The sequence below is a fragment of the Trifolium pratense genome, linkage group LG2 (genome assembly GCF_020283565.1).
Source record: "Trifolium pratense cultivar HEN17-A07 linkage group LG2, ARS_RC_1.1, whole genome shotgun sequence".
NCBI classification, from domain to species: domain Eukaryota; kingdom Viridiplantae; phylum Streptophyta; class Magnoliopsida; order Fabales; family Fabaceae; genus Trifolium; species Trifolium pratense.
In genome coordinates, this window is record NC_060060.1 from 19,772,221 (window position 1) to 19,793,906 (window position 21,686).

Below are 21,686 nucleotides of genomic sequence, written 5' to 3' on the forward strand. Positions count from 1 at the left end.
AGCATGCAATGCAATAACACACATGATATGTATGTATACAGACAAAGGACGTTATGCTCAGAACAATACCTCAGCCATAAACAGTGATTCAACTTATCCATAAGTCAATACTACGTCACATTGCTTCCATTTTACTATAATTTGCAGGCGGATTCTAGCGTGAGGGAGTCATCCATATCTCTCACCCATGAGAGACTGAAATTCAACCACTAGATGCATTAAATGGCTGTGATGCTGTATATGGAGAGAGAAAAATTCCTACAGCTATAGCAGGTGAATATGGCTCACACTGCATTTTGTGTTACATTTTAACATTTCTTTCTTTTCTTCCTTCTTATCCAACTATTATCATTTTAATTTTTATACATTCAGCATTTTTTACAAAATATGTTCATTCATGCTAATTAATATACTAAAATAATATTTATCATTATTTAAAGAATTTAATTTATATGTACTGTCAGTCTAAAGTTATTTTACATATGCGTTCAATAATATACCGACACATCACGTATGGTAATTAAAAACACATGATGTGTCACATTCATTAAATGATGTGGCAACGCATCATTGGATGTATGTGTAAAAAATCTTTACACCGAAAATGTACAACAATTAAACTCTTATTTAAAATTACAAATGAAACCATCTTTATTTTTACTAAAATTGAATACCCATTTTTTTGTATTTTGACTCAATTGAAAAAGTTAACAAAATCATCTTCCAAATTATTATCAAATCTAAAAGGGTATCAAAATCATTTTCCAGAAAAATCATCATCAAAGCGTGAGAGAGAAAGAGAGGGTATTCAATTTCAATCAACATCTAAAAGTTGGAGTATATAGATTCCTTCCATTTCTATTCAATAATTTTCCGGATCCCTTATGGAAATAGATTCCTTCCATTTCTTCATTTCATTACTAATTAAAAAGCTTTGGAGTATATATAGAATATGACTTCACTTAATATCGCATTAGGTAAAAGCGTGAGAGAGAAGTGTATTCAATCAACATGTAAAACCCAGATCTGAAAAGAAAAATCTAAATCAACAACAATAACAATAACCCCCAAGAACAATCATTCATATAACAAGCAACGAAATGGATCTGAAGCAGTAGCTGTATTTGTTGTTATCCTTCTTCTAAGTTTAAGTTTTAAGGTAGAAGGTAGAAGAAGACATATTTTCCATGTAGAGAGTGATGGAAGTTGATGAAGTTATTGGTGGTAGTCATGAAGATGATGAATAAATTGTTTAAAATTTCTGTTTTTAATTTTTTTTTTCTTTTAGAAAATGAATATATAATTAAATAAGAAAAATGTTAAACGGTATTCCGACTGGTTAAAAAAACAAATATAATAATATGAGATTGAAATTTGTGCAGTTAATTTTTCAAAAATCGAAAAAGTGTTATTTTCAATTAAATAATCTTTATGGCACTAAATAAATAACGAAAAAATGAAAGAAAAGCTATGTATGTTTGCCATGTCATTAAAGATGTCCAAGTTGTCCAACAAAAGAGGAAAAACAAAGATCACAAATTTTTATTTACGGTGGATAAAACAAAACTGGTCTACTTTACGATGGATAAAAATGATTTATCTTAATAACAATTAAAACTGAAACCTAGTTTTAATAAAAAGGTCATTAACTTTGACTGAATCTACCAATTTTGATTGGAGATTTTAAATTTAATAAATCTGACCGTTCAATATGACCTAATTAGACTGACAAACAAATGAGAAAAATAATTTTGATGATCAGACTCCGAATGGATAGACAGATTGTAATAACAGACTCATCAAAAACCTAGTTTTGTTGAAAGTGTCATGAAGGTTGAATAAAACTATCGATTTTGATTGGAAATTTTGAATTCAATCAATCCAACCGTTGAATATCACCCAATTGGACTGACAAAAAATGAGGAAAAAAAAATTGATGATCGTATTCAAAATGGATAGACATATTGTAATAACAGACTCATCGGGAAACTAGCTTTGATGAAAGTGTCATGAAGTTTGAATGAAATTATCGATTTTGACTAAAATTTTTGAATTTAATCAATCCGACCGATGAATATCATTCAATTGAAATGACAAATGAATGAGAAAAAGAATTTTGATGATCTTACTTCAAATGGATTGACAGATTGTAATAAAAGACTCACCAGATACCTAGTTTTGATGAAAGAGTCTTGAAGTTTACCTAAAACTATCGATTTTAACTACAGATTTTGAATTTAATCAATCCGACCTTTCAATATCACATAATTAGACTGACAAACGAACGAGGAAAAAAATTGATCATCGGATACTTTTCTTCTCAAATCTAATACTTTTCTTCGTAGATTCGGATTTATTATTGATCTTTTGATGTTGTTTAGAGTGAGAAGAATGTTTGGAGAAATATTGAGTTTGATATTTTTGGGTCTTGCTTGATTTATCTACGTGGTTTATGGTTTGATTTTTGAGATTTTAGGGTCATGGGTATGAGTCTGTTAGGATTATGAGTTTTTTAGGTTTATTAAAAAAGAATTTAAAAAATAAATATTAGCTTTTTCTTAATTAAAAAAAATGAGATAATGGTTTATATTGAGCGAGTTATAAAAGATAAAAGACTTATATAAAAAAAATTAAGATAAATGACTAAAGTATTACATATAAATATGATAAATGACCTATATATTATAAATAAAAGATCAAAATGTTACAAATAAATAAAAGGGTTAAATACGTTTTCAATCCCTACATTTTTCACTATAGTCAAAAATAGTCAATACATTTTTTTTATGGTGAAAATAGTCACTATAGTTCCCGTTGTTAAAATTTTAACTGAATGCTGACTTGACATCTATTTTTATTAAAAATGTAGGAATATTCTTGAATATAGAGTTAAATGTAGGAAATAAAAATGTATTTATCCCTTTATTTTTTTTAATAAAAATAGGTGTCAAGTCAGCATTCTATTAAAATTTTAACAGTGATGACTAAAATTAGTAACGAAAAAAATTGTAGGATTTTTTTCACCATTAAAAAATGTATGACTATTCTTGACTATAGGGTAAAATGTAGGGACTAAAAATATATTTAACTTTAAATAAAATAAAGGACCTCTGGTATATTTTTGCCTTAAAACTGAAAACTAATAATACAATTGATGGTTTCATTTGTAATTTTAAATAATAGTAATTTTTTTTTTTGGTCAAATGGTAAATATTATTTTAGTATATTAATTAACATGAATGAACATATTTTGTAAAAAATGCTGAATGTATAAAAAATAAAATGATGATGGAAATAATGATGGTATTGGTAGATAAGAACGAAAGAAAAAACAATGATAGTAAGATGCAGGATTGAATAATGATTGTAATTGGATGCAGTGTGTGCCATATTCACCTGCTATAGCTGCAGGAATTTTTCTCTCTCCAGATACAACATCACAGCCATTTAATGCATCTAGTGGTTGAATTTCAGTCTCTCATGGGTGAGAGATATGGATGACTCCCTCACGCTAGAATCCGCCTAATTTGCATCTATAATTGCATCCTTTAATTTTCCCGATTCACCTGCATTTAATTGACATTTGCTAAGTTTGTTACAGAATCCTATGTTGTACGTACACCGGTATACGGTAGACCAATGCTCAAATAATCACTTAAATTTTTAATATCTTTCGCATCTTAGACGTATAAACAAATAATATATGGTGATATTGATCGTTGTTAGGGTTTCAAAGAATTTCTAAACAATGCTACATTACTAAAGAGCATATGAGACATTTTTTAACCATACTAAAGTCAGTTATGCAAGTTTGCTTAATCAAGTATTAAACTCACATGATTAATAAATTTCAATTAAAAATACTTCATCACAAAAATCTAAATTTAAATTTTGACTAAAACAATATATGGAGTGTATCTTAGCATGCATTTCCAATTTAATAATTTAATAGAGACACTTTGAGGTTACCTATGAAATGAGGCGTGGAACATAGCCATTATGAAGAAGTTCTACGAATCGAGTCGCTCTGGAAGCATATGTACAAGCTCAGAATGAGGGACGTGATCTTGCTCGTGAGGGAAATGATAGTGTAATATACCAAGCAACTTAGCTAATTATCTCCATGTGGGTATCCAATAAGGAATAGATTTTCCACGGTTAGTTGTTTACAATAGCGTGTTGTAATTGATTTGAATCATCCGATTTCTAATTGATGGTTAAGGCTTTTTTTTGGGGGGTACGAAGTGTCCACTACCATTAGCGATGACTAATCTCCGTCGGGAACCTGTGGGGCATACAAGGTGGGTTCTCCTCTTCCAACCAAATTTTCTCCATACACATACCCCAGAAATCGAGCCTCTAACCACATTCTTAATGGGACCAAGATCCTTATCACTTAGACCAATTCATTGTTAGTTAAGGATATCTTACTTTATAAAAGTGTATTTTAAATTTGAACCATTTAACCTTAAGGGTCCGTTTGATTTGCAAAATATAAATACTAGACAGAACAGTATAGGACAGTACAAGACAGAACAACACAAGACAAACGTTTAAGGTATTGAACAAACTTTGTGTTGTACAATGTTTGGTGGACAAAAGGTTATTTTGGTATTTTAGATAATTTGTGCTGAGGACAAAAAGTTGTCCCGTGATTCTGTGGGGGACAAGAATTTCAAGTTTTGTTTTGTCCCTTGGCCCCCAGTTTGTCCAGTACCAGGAACAATTTTAAAATCAAACACAGTACAGCAGGAGTTGTCCTGTCCAGTCCCTTATTTTTTAGCGGATCAAACACACCAAAAATTAACGATCATGATTAATTAAAAACGTAAAACTGCATCAATATTTCACGGCAGTAAATCCGAATGCCTCCAATGATAAGACTCAAATTTAAGAATAGTGAAACCATCTAATCCACTAATTAGGATCTGGATTTGCTGCAGTGCATTTTGCACGCAGTTTCACGCGGTTTTGGATCTCGGTCGTTAGATTAAAATCAGACGGTCCAGATTATATATTACTAAAATCAACTGTTTGTAATCTGAACCATTCATTTATGATCGGACGGCTGAGATCCAAAACTGCGTAAAACTGCGTGAAAATTTTACAGCAGGATATCCTGTGCCCACTAATTAGACCCACTGCAAGCCAAAGCAAGCAGTGTTTTTCCTTTTCTTTGTAGTACAAAATCAATCATCTTTTAGACGTGTTCGAATGTCATTCCTTAAATCACTGGCTCCGATCCCTAGAATCATATTGTTTAATTCATAAATACCAGATGAATTCCCCCTATCCACTATACACTATTCAAAACATTTGCTTTGCCTTTTCTTGCACTGTTTGCACATTCACAATCAAACAAACCACTAGTATATTTGTAGTTTTGCTATATATATATATCTAACTACAAAGTATATTACTTACTCCATTTCAAAATAAATGTTGTATTTGATTATTTTATATAAATTAAGAAAATATGTAATAAGGAGAAGAAATTGTGATTTTATCAAATTATTCTTACTAATTATTGGTGTATTCTAATTAATTATCATAAATACAAAAATGAAAAAAGAATAAATTAGGAGTGCACATATTAAATAAAAACATTAAAATTTCATTGGAAACTAAAAGCGACACTTATTTTAATTTTCTTATTTAAAAAATGTGTTGCACTAAATAAATTCTAAATATTGTGAAACTTATTTTAGGACAAAAAAATATATATTATTTTCACTCTTATACTATATTTATAAGCAAAAATCATCACAATTTTTATACTTTAAATATAAGCAAACATTATTAAATTCACCTTGTTTTTTTTTAGGAAAATTCAAAAAATATTCCTTATTAAATCCAACTTTATTTAAAAAATACTCCTTAAATCCAAATTTATTTAAAAAATACTCCTTATATTGTTTCTCATAATTTCTAAGATGTGTGCATAGTCGATACTCCTGGTCCAAATTTAATTGGTAATTATTATAGTAAAAGGGAGTATTTTAGTAACAAAAAAAAATTTGACTAAAAAAAGTTTTACTAAAAAGGAGTATTTTAGCAATTATATAACAAATTTTTTAATATGTATGAAGCAAAGAAAATTTTGCTTATATAAAGCCGAGACCCGAGAGAGTATTATTATATAGTTATGATATGATGATAGTGCGGGAACAAGATAAGATAATATAACAAGGATTTCAAATTAGTAAGCTAGTGTTAAAATATGTCAATGTCAATTATTGAGGTTAAAAGTTAGAAGGAAGTGCAAAAATTAGAGCCATTCAACTAGCATAGGATTCTAAACTTCATCACATGGTTTGTCCCTTTACAACATGACCGACTCTACGTCACAAAAGAATTTAGAGGGAACCCCCACTCTAATTAAGCATATAAATATATGAAGTAAGTGGAGGGTCATTTGCACATAACATATACATATTTATTCATGTTATTTTTTGATAAAATATGATGATAATTTCCTTTTTAAAAATCTACTTTTGTATTAAAAAAAACTACTCTCACTTTCCTTTATTAAATTTGCTTCCACCACACATATATACAACAATTATGAAAGATCTTAAAAATATGTTAAGAAAAAATTAAACCAAAGCTTGTAGATTCGATCAAAGACTTGTCTTGATAATGACTATTGGCTAAAAATGTCAGGTTCCTTATTTATATTATGAGTGTATTAAACTTATGCAAGTAGGTTGTCATTTATTTCTATTTTTAATATGTTTAACTAGTACATCGGGAACACTGTTTAGCATGACTCTATTTTTATATGCAAAGTTAATCCACTTATATTTTGTTTACCTTCATCGATAAATTGTTTTATTTTGCTTTAAAGCAATAGTTAAGAAAATTAGAATTTCCTAAAAACTTATTTGTTTTTTTTTTGGTATATAAAAAAAAACTTACTATTTGTTTTATTTTTGTTTGTTTGTGAAAATTATATATTACTATAAAGAAAAAAGTGCATAGACGTGTAGACTAGTTTAGGTTGTTGGTGGAGCACTAAATATTGAAAAGGCTATATATTAATTGAGATGTGGGGTACAATGTAGGAAGACCCAGGACTCTAAAAATAGAAGATGACAATAGACTTTGAATTCACCTAATTGGTTCTCCGGCTACATCACCAAATTGGTCTTTAGTCTTTAACCAATCAAAGATATATAGAAACATCCATGCAAACATTACCTACCCCATTTGCAAACAAATTACTCCTCTATTCTAAGATGACCGATTTAGTTTACCAATTTACACAAATTTTAAAAAAAATGTACTGTTGTATTAAATTAAAATAGATCAGTTAGTTTAAAACAATTTTTTATTTTACAAAATAAGTTACACATTTACCAAAAAAAATTACTATATTTCACCCATATACTTGACGAATAATTATTAGTTAGAATTTAATTACTTCATAATCGAATTTCAAATTACCAGAGTCTCTTCTAAGAACTAAAATGTTTTTTTCTTATTAGAGAACTAAAATGTTAAGACCAAATTGTTTTTTTCTTACTAGAGAACTAATTAAAATGTTAAGACCAAATATATAGGTATTTTTTTTTCTATTTTTACCTGGGATTTCATATTCTTCTCCATGGTCATGAATAGTGACATACATGCATAATTATATTATAGTCTATAGACACAAGAAGCTACGCCTACTATATAGTACTATTTCATTTCCGTGCATTTGAATAAATCAACAATGGAGTACTATGCACTAGACAAGATCAATTAATTGGACATCACCTATTTCAACAGAAAGAATCTCTTCATGTTTTGGGACTCAAAATAAAAGAAATATTAGTCCATCAACCAAAAACTAAAAGAAGATCAAACATGCAAGGCAAATAAATAATTTTTATTTCTTTATACTAAACTTTATACAAAAATAACACATTCTCTTAACTACTACCCAATTAACCTCTAGAGCTAGATTAACATAGGAATTAAACAACTTAAAACATAGAAAATTAAATGTTAGCCAGCTAACACTAACTTCTTTTATAAATCGAAGCGACAAAGACTGAAATCACTGAATTCCAATATAGTGTCAACAAGACCACTCTGTCACTTACGATATATATGGTGACTAGCTAACACTAATTAATTAATAACTAAAGGTAGCATATATAGTTATTTTCCCATCTCTATGATCAATTAGCTATAGCTCTTTCAACATGGCGTATGAACACAGTTTCTAACTCAGGTGGAGTGAAAAACTCTCGAGTTTTACCGCGATAATTCCATTTCAAAGAAGATTTTCTCTTCCTAGGAGCTGGTGGACATATCAAAGTTACTGGAATCCTTGATCCTTCCCCTCTTGGTGTTGTTGAACACTCTTCCTCCATCTTAATCTCTTCTTCTTCACTTTTCTCCAAAGTGATTCTTGTATTTATTGGCTTCAATGGTTTTCTTAAATTGATAACCCATTTTCTATTTTTCTCTGAATTTTCTAACACTCCTTCCACTTGTGACTTCTCATGTAATCCCATATTTAACCACAAAAAAAGCGTTGTCTTTGAGAGAATAAATTAAAGATTATGGCTTAACTTTTTTTTTTTCTTGAGGAATCAAGTTAAACTAGTGGGAAAGTGAAAAGAATAAGAATAAAGAGAAGAATTGGAAAAGTTTTTTGCACTTAGAAAGGATTTAAAGAGGAAGGAATTTTAGTTAAGGTTCAATGGAAAAGAGCTTGTTTGAGAAGATTGTAGAAAAGTGAGGGAACAAAGGGGAAAGTAGGTTGAAAGAGTTTGAGGACTTTTTTATTTATAGGGTATTTGGTTTGTGTGTGGAAAAATGATTGTAGTGTTTTTTGTGGATATAAAAATTGAAAATGCTTTTTCAAGAATAAAGACACATGCAGTTGCTTGCTACAATTGTAGTGAAAAGTGTGATGATGATGATAAAAATATGATCTATGTTCAATTGTATATAGTAAAAATCATATATATTTTGAAACATTATCTTTTACATGTAGACTCTGTTTTTTCTTTTTGTGTTTTTTTACAGATTGTATGTGGATTTCTCAAAAAAATAAAAATAAAAATTCATAAATATTAGCATAGTTGTTATTTTCCTAGCTCTTTCTCTTTTTATTTTTTGTATAATTTTTCAATTTATTTTGTGTGAATAATTATTGAAAATCTCTCTCATTAACTTCTTTTTTTCTTTTTTTTATTTTTTGGTACACATTAACTTATTTTTTTAAAGAAAAAATGGAGAGGAGAAATTATTATCAAACCGTGTCTGATAAGCTTACAAAGTCAAACTCTTACTACTAAAACGACAAATTAAGAACATTCAAACTAATTTTATGTGTTTCGATACACCAAAGAATTCTGCATTGTTCGATATTGAGGCGCGTTATAGATAGTTTATAAATAATGCCCACATTCATGGATTCATTCAACGATGCATCTTTTTCTAAATGATAAAACCATGAATGACTTATCCTCTGAACAAGATGTGTAAAATACCAAAATAACATTTTTGTCCACCAAACATCGCACAACACAAAGTTGTTCAAGACCTTAAACGTTTGTTCTGTGTTGTTCTGTCTTGTATTTTTTTTTTTGAAAACTTGGTATCCGGTCTTAGGACCGACTAATCCAAGGGGACCAATCCCACCGCCCACTTGCGGGGGCCCCATTTAAAGCCAGAGTTTTTTTTGCTCTGTATGGACTTAGCCCACCGAAATTGGCACCAATGAGAATCGAACCTGAGACCTTGAGAGGAACATACTCCAAGGGCCCAAGCCAACACCACTCGACCAACCCCAAGTTCTGTCTTGTATTATCATGTATTGTTCTATCCAGTACTTATATTTGCAAATCAAACGGACCATTTATTTGTGAAAATACTACATTTAACTTCTATAAGGACATACGGATACGGAGTATGTTATTGTTATCATCCTAAAATATAAGAAGAGATTCATGACTTGCTCCATAAGAAACTTGGTTTGCAAGTTTTTTCTTCCTGTTTTTAATATTTATTTATTTATCAGTCGTATGGCTGAAGGGAGATCATTGAACCAATTGAATGAACATGTGATAAAAAAAATTGAAGAGAGAGAGAGAGAGAGAGAGAATTATGAGGAAGGTTTATTTGTGACGTAAGGGTGGTGGAAGAGTGGGGGGAGATTATTGAATAAGAGCAGTGAGAGACAAGAAGCAGAAGATGAATGAAGAAAGAAATGTGGGTGCCCGTAAGAGTAGCTGACCCATTAGACTATAAACCATGAGGACATATAAGACCATCAAATGGGAATATTCATAGTGTGTGAGTTTTATAGATCCGTTTTGATCAACTTATTTTTATATTTATGCAAAACAATTTATATAAATAAATAAATATTTTATGTATCATTTATAAGTTTGTTAAGTTATTTTTTTTAAATAATACCTTATCAATATACAACTTTTACTAGCGAAAAAATATATATACAACATTTCACCACCTCCTAAGGTATGCATTATGCTAACATCTACCCCACCTCAAAATTTATATTGACTTGGGTGTCAGAGCATTTTTTGCGGGTACACCCCCACCCCACCGCTTGCATTGTCGGTCATCTCCATGCTTGGATTCCGACCTCAAGCTCGGAGCATTTATTCCATAAGTCTACCAAGTGATTCAGATTAAGGTAAACATTATGTAATTCCTAAAATCTCACACTCACAATTAATCATAGGTTTGATTATCAAAGTATATTTGCAGGTATATATATTGTACCCTCCGAGAAATTGTCATCTTTAGCTACATCGTTATCTTTCAGACCATTCCCTTTTTCCTATGTACACCATTTTTAAATAATTGTACAGTATACCCTTGAAACAAACTTAAGACTATTCCACTCATTAAAACAATACAACAAAAATAATACTATTCTACCTTAGTCGACATTGCCTTTTTTTTCCTTTTGAAAAAATTATAAACAAAGTTATGAATTTTATGTAAAAAACAAACCACATGGATAAGAATATTACAAACTCATAGATAAGGTGAACAAACATCAACATCTGTAGGGTTTCAAACAAAGTAACTTTTTTTTTACATACTTTAAAATGTTCTATATTCCAATATTCCATATTAATAACTTTGCATATTGGATTCCCATAGCTTTACAATTACAACTTGGAAAAGGAAACTATTTTTATCTCAAACTTTATAATCTAGATTTAAATGTGAATAATAAATAACTCCACTATTTTGAAATATAAAGGAAAGGATATAGAAATTATTACAAAAAAAAAGGGGATAGAGAAATTTCAACAGAAACAAAAAGAAAATTCCAATATATCTTAGCAACTTCTGGAAGCAATTATTGATCATTTTCCTTTATTTATTTATTTATTTATTGCTTGAACTTATTAATAGTCAATATAGTATAGGGAGGCAAAAGGACAAAACCTACCTACTAGGAGTGGGCATGGTTGGATTTTTAAGGAAAACCGAATCGAACTGAACCAAACTTTTTTCAAAATTCATAATAATCGAGCCGAACTGAATCGTTTGTCTTTTAAATCGAACCGAACTGAACTATTAAAATGGTTTGGTTTTATGGTTCTGAACCAAACTATAACTAACTTTTGACTAAAAAGAACTGAATCATTAAGAGAACCGAACTGAACCAAACTGATAATCATGAACCGAACTATTTCATTTTAGTTTTAAAATTGTTAATTATGATTCATATTTTTTTGGTTTGGTTCAATTTAGTTCTGCAATTCGGTTTAGTTTTTGGTTTGTTTTTTTTTTTGCCCACCCCTAACAATACCATATATAATACTACCATTTCCTTTTTGGTAGAGTAATATATTTATTGTGATCTATTCAAATATTATAGTGCAGGGAAGCATGCAATAGCAAAAGAAGTTATATACAAAAAGCCTTGACAAAGTTATAGGCTTTAAATGCATTTGTATATTAATGGTTAAAATAAGATGATAAAATAAAAATAAAATAATTGAAAAAGGAGAAATAATTAATATTAATTTATGTGTATTAATGATCATTTTACATCCGTCTCAAAAATAATTAAAATAATAAACTCTTATTACTAAAATATTATGGACAAGAGATTTAAACTTCATTCTGCTCAAATTTTATTGGTTACAAATTTAAGAAAATATATGTGAAAAATAGTCCAAAAAGATGTTCCTTCGGTCCCATAATAATGGTCACAATTGACCATTTCACACAAATTATATAAAAAAAAATGACAGATAAAAGAAAGTGAATGATGATTTACTAATTTACCCTTTTCAGTCATTGGTGTATTCCCATTACCATGTAAAGTGAAGAATACACAATATTAATTAAAGAATAAAATTTGAAAAAAGTAATTAAAATCATATTAGAGAGTAAAAGTGATATTTTGGGACAAATATTTGTTTCTAAATGTGACGGTTATTGTGAGACATTGAAAATATTATATTTCAAAAAGACCATATCATGGCACTTGTAAAACACATAACATAGAGATAATCCATTTATTCTTTTGACAAAGGATAGGATAATAGAGATAATTATTATATTCAAGATGATTGTTTGCCATGGTGGTGGCACAACATATGATAAAAGGTGCAAAGAGAGATTAAATATACATGAAAGATTGTCAGTTATATATAGAAGGAAGGAAATCTAAGGTTTAAGAAGGAGGGTATGTCTTTTTGAAGGGATATTGATGATGGATTGAATACATGAGTATGGATGATTTCATTACAACCTTGAATAACCTCTATGGTCTTCATATTGCTCCATGAACTCATCATTGAACTTTTTGAAACTATCCATAATAGCAGGCATTTCTTCCTCAGCTGGTAATATAGTTGTCCTCAAATGAAAGACCCTATACAAAGTTTACCACAAAGAACCATAAGAAACTCGAATATTAGTCAAATATTAGTGCACGGTCACCTCGAGGCCGTCCAATCAAGATTGGACGTCCATATTTCAAAAAACAATTATGCTAAAAGAATAATAAAAAAATAAAAAAATAAAAAATAAAAAAACTATCTTAAGAAACTATTTGATCTTAATCGGACGGTTCAGAGGTGCAGACTGACTACATATAATCCAATTCCAACTTAACTCAGAGTCTGGTTAGTTTGAGAAAACATTTTCTGTTTATTCTTATTTGCAAAACTGTCCCTTGTTTTCTATACAAATTTTTTAAAACAAAAACAGTGAAAACTATGGATTTGGATTTTGAAACTACAGAGTCGTCCACATCTAGACTGCCCAATTAATATCAAACGGTCAAGATTTTAATGCAGTTTTTTAATATCTGAAATACCGAGCTGGAAATTTGTGCCTTCCAATCTTAATCAGACGGTCTAGATGTAACTGACTGCGTGCAGTCAAGGGTTTGTGATTGCACACAATCTAGATCCAAGGTTAGCAATTTTGCAATTAAAGTAAAAATAGAAAATAAATGCAGAAATTGTTTTCTAAAGGTTTACTTGTGAGATATTTTAAGCATTAGAATGGTGGAAAAACAATTCTGATGTGGCCTAAAAAATGGCATAGAAAAAAGGATGAGTGTGTACCCGTCTTTCTGTCCAAATCCTGAACCAGGAACAGTAGATATGCCAGTGGCTTCCAAAAGCTTGAGACAGTAGAAAACATCTGCAACCTTTCCGGCCTGTTTAGCAGCCTCTAGTGCTTTTGGCGGCAATCGAACTTGAGGGAATGAATACATGGCACCTGAACAAAACTCAATGGATCAATAATGGTGTACTAGGCACAAAACAATCCAAAAATGTTGTTGTAACATGAAAAGATACTTCGAATTCGATTTGGAAGACCATTTATTATACCTTCTGTGAAATTACAAACAACATTCCTGCAGCTGTTGAACCCATCAGTCATTATCCTTGCTCTTCTTCTTAGTGATTCAAGTATTCCTTTGCTGCATATTATATATAATTGTCAATTTATTATCTTAAGAACCATTTTCTTAAGTTTTTATGGCTTCATATCAGATATTTGGAAAGGCACGGGACAAATGATGATTTCTAATTCTAACTATGTAGCACCGACACTTTAGATCAAATGTGTGTCTAGTGTCTGACACATCCGACACCGACATGATACTAACACGCGGTTACATTCAATCACTTTTATTTTCTTAAATGATTACAAGTTAAACATCTGTTAGTGTCAGTATTGTGTCTGTGTCGGTGCTTCATAGATTTCTAATGTTTGAATACAACCGTACAGAAGATGGAATTAACTGGACGAAATTTTTTATTTGAAAATTTAGCATATTAGTTTAGGACGATTATTACCTCTCCCTAAAAAATTGGTCATAAGAAATATCTCCAGGTTTGGGTGGATTGACCATTAGTCCCATCTGTAGAACAAAGGTAAGAACCAGGGAAAGGGTGAGGAAAAGGAGAGAGGGAAAAGAGAACAAGACTGGCTAAAATTATATTTTGAACAAATAAGTCAAAATTAAAATATGGAACAGAAAAACATTCAGTGCTAACTCACAAATATTTGTGCTGGAACATTTGGACTAAGTGATATTGAGGCAACTTTATAGATCTCATCAACTGTCTGCAAAAGAAAATTAGGATCATAGAAAAACATCAGCGGTGTATCTAAAGCAAAATAGAAAAACATCAGCTGTGTATCTAAAGCAAAAATTGGTCAGAAAATGTGCTTGAATTGAACACTTTACATGTTAAGTCAGAAGATCCTATATATCTAAACAAGAGGAGTGCAAAAAGCTATTTTATCATAGCAAAATTATTCACTTTGTTAAATTACATGCAGCACCATGTGCTGTTCCATGAGGTCTCAACTGGCCAGAAGAATTTGACCTTGTAACCTAAAGGGATGGAGTTCCAATCTCCTCCCGTCCTCCGGATGGTTGTAAAATGGTCATTACAGCCACTTTAATTAGTAATAATTTCTCCCTTCCCAAATTAAATTTTTTTACAGGCAATCGAGTCTTCATATTGATGTATATATCTTGTATTCCTTCTTTTATGTTCAACAGCTTTTCTACAACTTCACGCTGTTGCTTGAGTTTGTCAATGGTATGAAAAACTCAACAGGAATCGGCCACAATAAATCTAGTTAAATATAAAATCATTCACGTGCATTCAACATTTCACACAACAACTTAAACCTGTGAAATGCCAGCTTGATACTCAGTGCAAGAAAAATCAGTAACACAGATTATGAAGAAACAAACCTCGGGAGGAATGTTGGTCATTTCAAAATATCCACCTCGCTGTCCACATTCACCCAAAAACCCTTTTGACACTGAATGAAATGAAACAAGCTGGACTTCCTTGCTTAGAGGTGGCCCTATATCCATCAAAACCTGTGTTAAGAAAAATAAAGTATTATTTCGTGTTAACGATTGAGGCAAAACATCAAGATATACACCTTTCAAGATAAGCACAGCAAAATATACCTTTTTGGAACTAATGAAGGGTCGTTCGTCCTGATATATATTTGTCTGGTAAACCTCATCTCCAAGCAAGACTAAATTTTCGTCATAACAAAATTGCAAAACCTCTCTTAAATTCTCAGCACTAAGACATTGACCAGTAGGGTTTCCAGGATTTATGATCACCATTGCTTTAACCTGATCAAATTTCAATTTATAAGAAATTTTGCACTTCCTTCAAAGACATTAGTTTTTGTAAGATCTATCTAGAAATAGATGGAACTTAACATTTGTCAAGAAAAAACACATACATTTAATCCTTTACGGCGACCCTCTGTAATCGACTTTCGAAGTTCATTGGTATCAAGACCCCAATTTGCTGTCTCTTCAAGGTAGTATGGAACAAGAGTACCACCAAGAAGAGCAATTGTTGCAGAGTAGAGCGGGTATTGTGGGACTGGAACCATAATCTGGCAATAAAAAGTGTTGGAAAATTATTGACTACAAAAAACAAAACAAAAAATGTAAGAAAAAGACTATATTACCCCATCTCCTTCGCCTTTGATGATAGTATTTAAAGTCTGCATCACAGCCTTACTCGCACCGTCAGTAAGATATATCAACTCTGGATCACTAAAATAGAGGATGAAGTAATTAATCACTTTGTCTAACAAATTGGAAACTAAACTTAAGACCCTTTTGAAGAGGTTTACGCAATGCAAAGTAAGAAAAAATAATGAGTATGGAGAGGATATATACCTTGGATAACCATCACGCCTCTGTATGAACTCTGCCACTTCCTTCCTCACTCCTGGAATGCCTCGGGAGTCACTATAAGCACCTACAAGATACCATTAGTTGTAGCACATCACTGGAGATTCTCATATCATACAAAAGTCTTAACTCGTAAAAATGGTTTAGCCTTTTAATATGGTTGTTTAGCCTTTAAAAAAAATGGTTTCTAAGACTCGGATGCAAAAGATATCCCCGGTCTGAAAGGTCCTTGAGAGGCAATGGAAGAAGTTTTCTTCTGCTTGTGCTGTTGCTGTATCAGAAATTAAGTCTTAAGTGAATTATCACTATATGTGAAAACATGCTCAACTAAACTGTTAGATATAAAAACCGTTCAGAATTCTATATCTAATGGAATAGTTTATTTATAACATGGCATCACAGTCTCTATGACCGAGTCGTCAACCTTGTCAACACCATTCTAATAAAAACGTGACTTTGAATATGAGGTAGAATGGACCAATGCATTTGCTGATGCTTCAAAGCCAAAGAGTCCTTGTGAATCATTCCCCCTTCAGCAAACAACTTAGGACCCGTATACTTTCTAACAACACTTTCAATTTTCATTTTTATTTTGTATGTGGTTGGCTAGAAAGACATTTGGTTATTGATGTTCCTTTTTAATTGTAATAGAGAGAGAATAGAAGCTAACTACAATGAATTCTTTTCTGAAAACAATGTTTTGAAATTTTTCCGAAATTTCACAAAATATTCAATCTATTTTTCAAAAACTTTCATAATGTCTTCTCTAGTGTTTACTTTATCGGTGGAAATGAAAACATAAAATACCAGAAGTGAACGAGCCCTTAAGTTTTTGGTATAGGTTGGTTCTCATGACATAAACTATTCCAAAATATCTTGTTGGTGCAACCATCTTCTTTAAGCAAGTTCTTTTAGGGTTAACTGATAATTGATCAAAGATCCTTAGGAAAGAAAAACAAAGGATAATTAGATGGAAAACTATGCAGACACATATAAAGGGTACCTCAAAATTTATGGGCATAGTCTGGCATTGCATCAGTAATCTAAAATCCAAACTAAAACTAACAAAACCTTGACCAGATGCAAGTTAATGACAATTGTCTAAAATTTTCAGAAACCTTTTTAGCAAGAGAAAATACACAGAATTGTGTTCAGTGCACAGAATTTTTAACTTTACAATGTTATATAACAATGAATTGGCATATGATATGAATACCTAAACCACCCGATGTGATTGACAGATACTGTTTAGCTCTTGCAATTGCATCAGCAGGGAATAACAGTCCAACATTAGGATCATCAAGTAGGAATGGAGCCTGGCACAAAGCAACAACCTGAAATGGAAAAAATGATGATACAGGTTAGCTGATACAAACCACATTAGCATAATCAACAAATAAAATATTTTAACACGAACAATTTAATTAGATACGCAGCAGATCATATTATGAAAATGACAAGGGACATATATAAGTAGAAGTATGGTAGTTTTGCTGAACCTGGCGAGGGAAGGTCAGTGGTTTTTGTCCCAAAGCATGTGGGTTTCCAACATTGGTGAATATAATCTGTCAATAATTGAATGTAAGTTATTTTAATATGACTGGGAGCAAGTGTGCAAATATCGAGAGATGGACATGAATATAAATATAATTCTTTTGAGCAACTCGACTATGAGAAGATGTAAACCAATAAACAAATAGGTAGTATACATAATAAGACTATATTTAGATAAACATATAACTGGCCGTTTATGCAATCCAATCTCAGGATATAAAAGTTGACAAGATACAAAAATAGACATGTTAAATTTCAAGCAGCCGGAGAGAGTATGACAAAAACGAATTCGCCTTAATGAAGATGTTTTCCGCATAGAAAATTAGACAATTTTTTTTTTTTCAAAATGTAACATACTACCATTACCATGATGGTCATACTATAGTCTATAACCTGTTCAACCAGGTCACACTCGTGGATCACTCTAAAATGTATGAGAATCTATAAATAATTTGAAATAAAAGGCTTCAATTTACATTATAGCTAGCATGCATCCCGTCAAAACCCCATCTTTTACAATAGCAAATAAAAATACAAATTCAATGAAAGGAGTTCAATGATCATGTCCAATTTAATCCTCCAACTTAGAAGTGCAGTTCAAACAGATGCAACTTTCTGTATATGATGTGGAAAAGAAATTCTACTATACCTTTTTTCCCTCCTTTTGAAGCTCGGTAGCACGAAGGTATAATTCACCTCTGACAGCATACTGAGCTTTCTTCACATTTTCATTTATCGACTCATAGTCTAAAGGTTTTGGTGGCATAGTGAAGCAGAAGTCTTCTTGCAGATATTACTAAAAGAAGAAAATAGAAACAGAACAGAACAGAACAACAAACAAATTAAATACCAAGCAAAATAATTCAAAGAGGGAAAAGATTAAAGAAAAGTAAGAACCATCTAGTTACTACTCATGAAACAAAGCTTCATAAAACTACCCAATTCTACTGCATGTTAAATGTTTTAATCTTATTGATTTTTCAATTACAGAATTCAAGCCAACTAGTGAAGTAAAGACTGACACATATTTTAAATTGCGGCCGTGGTTAAGCCGCGAAGTTTTAGATTGCTATTGCAGGGACCTCTAAAACTGCTATATTGCAGCTGCGGACTACAATTAAAACTATGACTGACATGCTAGACACATAGGAGGCATAGTCCCATCAATCATACGCAACTGGATCTTCTTCGACCCCTCGTGTCTCTCTAGTGAAATCTCAACTGTTAGATTAATCCAACAGCCAATATTTGGCCAAAGAGGATGGAGAGCTAACTTTGTCATAGATCACATACCAAGGATAATTAACAAATGCAACATCAGCAAATTTGCATGAAAATAGAGATACCAGAGTTAAAAAAGAGCAGCATAAATGCAAAAGCATGTGCACCACACCAATATGTGCTCCCCCCAACTAAAAACCTATACAGCTACGACACTTTAGATTGAAGTCGTGTCTATTGTTCAACACTTAACGACACTGACACATGTGATTATATACAGTTACTTCCATTTTCTCAACTTATTATCAATGTCATGTAGTGTCAGTGTGAGTGTCGAGTCTATGTGTGTGTTTCATAGCTCAAAACTAATGAAAATGACAACACAAAGTCACCAAAGTATTGAAAAATTGAACGATTACAAAGAAACTGAAAAGGCTAGTGAACAAACGATACACAATACATCATAAAACCGAAAAAACAACAATCAAATCATGACATAGTTCTTAATCCATTCCAAATTCACAAAATTTAATTTCAAAAATAAAAAATTGGGAAACTTGAATTCACAAATTAACACAAACCCAATTGAAATAAAAGGCAAAAGATTCGATTTTTATCATTGTATTCCATCCAAGTGGGTCATTTCATCATGTTACGTGGATCAATCGCAGATAAGAAACGTTACCTGCAGAATTGGTTTGAAGCTATTGGGGAACCAAACAGTGTGTTGTTATGACAACCTTAGATTGATAGAAGAAACACTCAGTGAGAAATTCACAATGTTATGTTATACACATACATACACATGTGTGACAACAAAAGATTGAGTGTTATTTTTGTCTGTAGCAAAAAATTTAATTATGTGGCAGATGATGAATGCAATGGCAGAATCAGAACCACTGAAAAAAGGGTTGAATTGAAATGGATTATTGAATTTTTGCTAGGGATAATGCTTGTGCTTGATTTTGTGGACTAGCTTTAGGCTTAAAGGGTATTGTGTCAGTAGATAACAAGGCTCTGGCCTTAAGTCTTTCTTTGATTGTTTTTGACAAAATTGAGATGTGTCATTTTCAATTTGTGGAGTGGTTCATGTTAATTTGTTTGGTTGTTTCTTATAGATATGGTTTTTGGGGAATTTTATAGTCTTCCCTTTCTTTGTTGTTGCATGATTTTTGTTATAAGGTTGAACTTTATATGTGTCACATTCTTTACATGTAAAATCAATGTAATAATGGCAACCAAATTGGGTTAAATATGTTTTTCTTTTTTATAAGCAAGGTTAAGCATGCTTTTGATCTATGGAGACATTCTAATTTAGATTTAGATTTATTCCTTATTTTGTTTTGTGTTAACGCTACGGCTCGTAGGGGAAAGAAACCTTAGTAATCTGAAGTCGACCGCAAGGTAACTAAAGTCTGGTCAATAAATTGTTTCACTTAGATAATTAATATTTGGTCAATAAATTGTTCCACTTAGTAATTCAACTCGAGTTTTCCCGACGATTAGTCCGTTGGTGAATTTCATTAACTACTTAAGCCCAATGACGTGGTTATTTAGTACTTATTTTATTTTATGTTCAAATTTTCTTTGATTTTAAATTTTTCTGTTTACAAAATTTATATTTAAACAAGTGTGTTGGAACAATGAAACTTCTCACTAAACTATAGTTTACAACCATTTCATGATTTGTAGTTTTTTTTAGTTTTCGGGATGTCTATAAATAGTTTATTGGATTGCAAAGTTGAACAAAAGATAAAAGATTTGATGGATGAAGATATAAAGGTGAAGCATTTAAACGTCATGTAGTTTGTTCTAGGCAAGGTGAGAGAGGTAAAAGACATTTGTAGCAGGATGGTCGTGTTAAAGAACCCAGGGCAGAAGGGTTTCGGAGGATGTTAGGAGGAGTGGTGGCATGCATCAGCTTTTTAGGGGCACCAAATTTATTCTTTTACTATGTATACATATATAGAAATTATATAAATAATATTAATATTTTTTGTATACCCTAAAATTTAATAAAAAAAAGTAATTTTTTTTAATGATAGAAGCATTTTATTAAAGGAAGAATTAAATTGTCCAACGTCGTTTAATTTAATAAATTATTTATCTATTCGAGTTAATACTCGTTCTTTATAATTTCCTAGGGGGAAATGATTATTAACAGATTATTTCAGTTAGAGATGTCAAAAAGGACTACCCGACTCTAAACAAGACGGCTCGGACAGACTTCGGGCCGGGGAGAAAAGTCCATGTTAAAATACGGACCCTAAAAACCTTGAGTCCAACCCTATATGGGCCGCGGGTTTGACGGGCCGCCCATATTTTTAATTTTGACATTCTTTTAAAAAAATAATGTAAAATAGTTTACCAAAATAACATTTAAAATTAATTTACAAGACTACGAAGGAAGAAACAAACGAGGAAGAGTGATTAAAAGAAATTGTGAAAAATGCAAATGATGATGTCACGTGAAACTTTAGAATAAGATTTTGAATGTGAAATAAATTTTTTTAAAGGTTCCGTGGAGAATTATAAAACAATTACAAGACATATTTTATAAATTTATAATCAAATACAATGATATATATTTTAGAGTAGAAATTAAGATGTTAGCCAAAGAAACTATTATATCAAGTCATTGTAGGGTAATTATTTTAGTTGTTATTTTAATTTTTTGGGGGCTTATTTTGCTTTATGCGGGTAATGGGATACC

General features: G+C 31.1%; 2 protein-coding genes across 3 annotated transcripts; both read right to left on the minus strand.

The window, feature by feature from the left end:
* Window positions 1-8,168: 8,168 nt before the first annotated feature.
* On the minus strand, window positions 8,169-8,507 carry LOC123904342 (cyclin-dependent protein kinase inhibitor SMR6-like). The gene has a single exon (XM_045954020.1). The coding sequence runs from the start codon at window positions 8,505-8,507 to the stop codon at window positions 8,169-8,171; it is 339 nt and encodes a 112-aa protein (XP_045809976.1).
* Window positions 8,508-12,495: 3,988 nt separating this feature from the next.
* Window positions 12,496-20,176, minus strand: LOC123908296 (glutamate--glyoxylate aminotransferase 2). 2 transcript variants are annotated; one of them, XM_045958898.1, is made up of 14 exons: window positions 19,659-20,176; window positions 18,402-18,548; window positions 17,698-17,763; window positions 17,415-17,532; window positions 16,184-16,265; window positions 15,970-16,057; window positions 15,736-15,894; window positions 15,449-15,622; window positions 15,224-15,355; window positions 14,515-14,580; window positions 14,310-14,374; window positions 13,839-13,930; window positions 13,569-13,725; window positions 12,496-12,868 (listed from the first exon to the last, which is right to left on the minus strand). In XM_045958898.1, the coding sequence occupies exons 2-14, from the start codon at window positions 18,516-18,518 to the stop codon at window positions 12,739-12,741; spliced, it is 1,446 nt and encodes a 481-aa protein (XP_045814854.1). In that variant the 5' UTR covers window positions 18,519-18,548; window positions 19,659-20,176; the 3' UTR covers window positions 12,496-12,738. The 2 variants fall into 2 exon arrangements, with proteins under 2 accessions (XP_045814854.1, XP_045814853.1); XM_045958897.1 differs by having other exon boundaries at window positions 15,970-16,265; window positions 19,659-20,057.
* Window positions 20,177-21,686: the final 1,510 nt, after the last annotated feature.

Coding starts and splice junctions, on each gene's coding strand:
- LOC123908296 (XM_045958897.1), bottom strand. CDS start 18,518: ATGCCACCAAAACCTTTAGACTATGAGTCGATAAATGAAAATGTGAAG. Junction 15,623..15,735: donor GTCGCCGTAAAGGATTAAAT/GTATGTGTTTTT, acceptor AAATTTGATCAG/GTTAAAGCAATGGTGATCAT. Junction 12,869..13,568: donor GGATTTGGACAGAAAGACGG/GTACACACTCAT, acceptor AACTTTGTATAG/GGTCTTTCATTTGAGGACAA.
- LOC123904342 (XM_045954020.1), bottom strand. CDS start 8,507: ATGGGATTACATGAGAAGTCACAAGTGGAAGGAGTGTTAGAAAATTCA.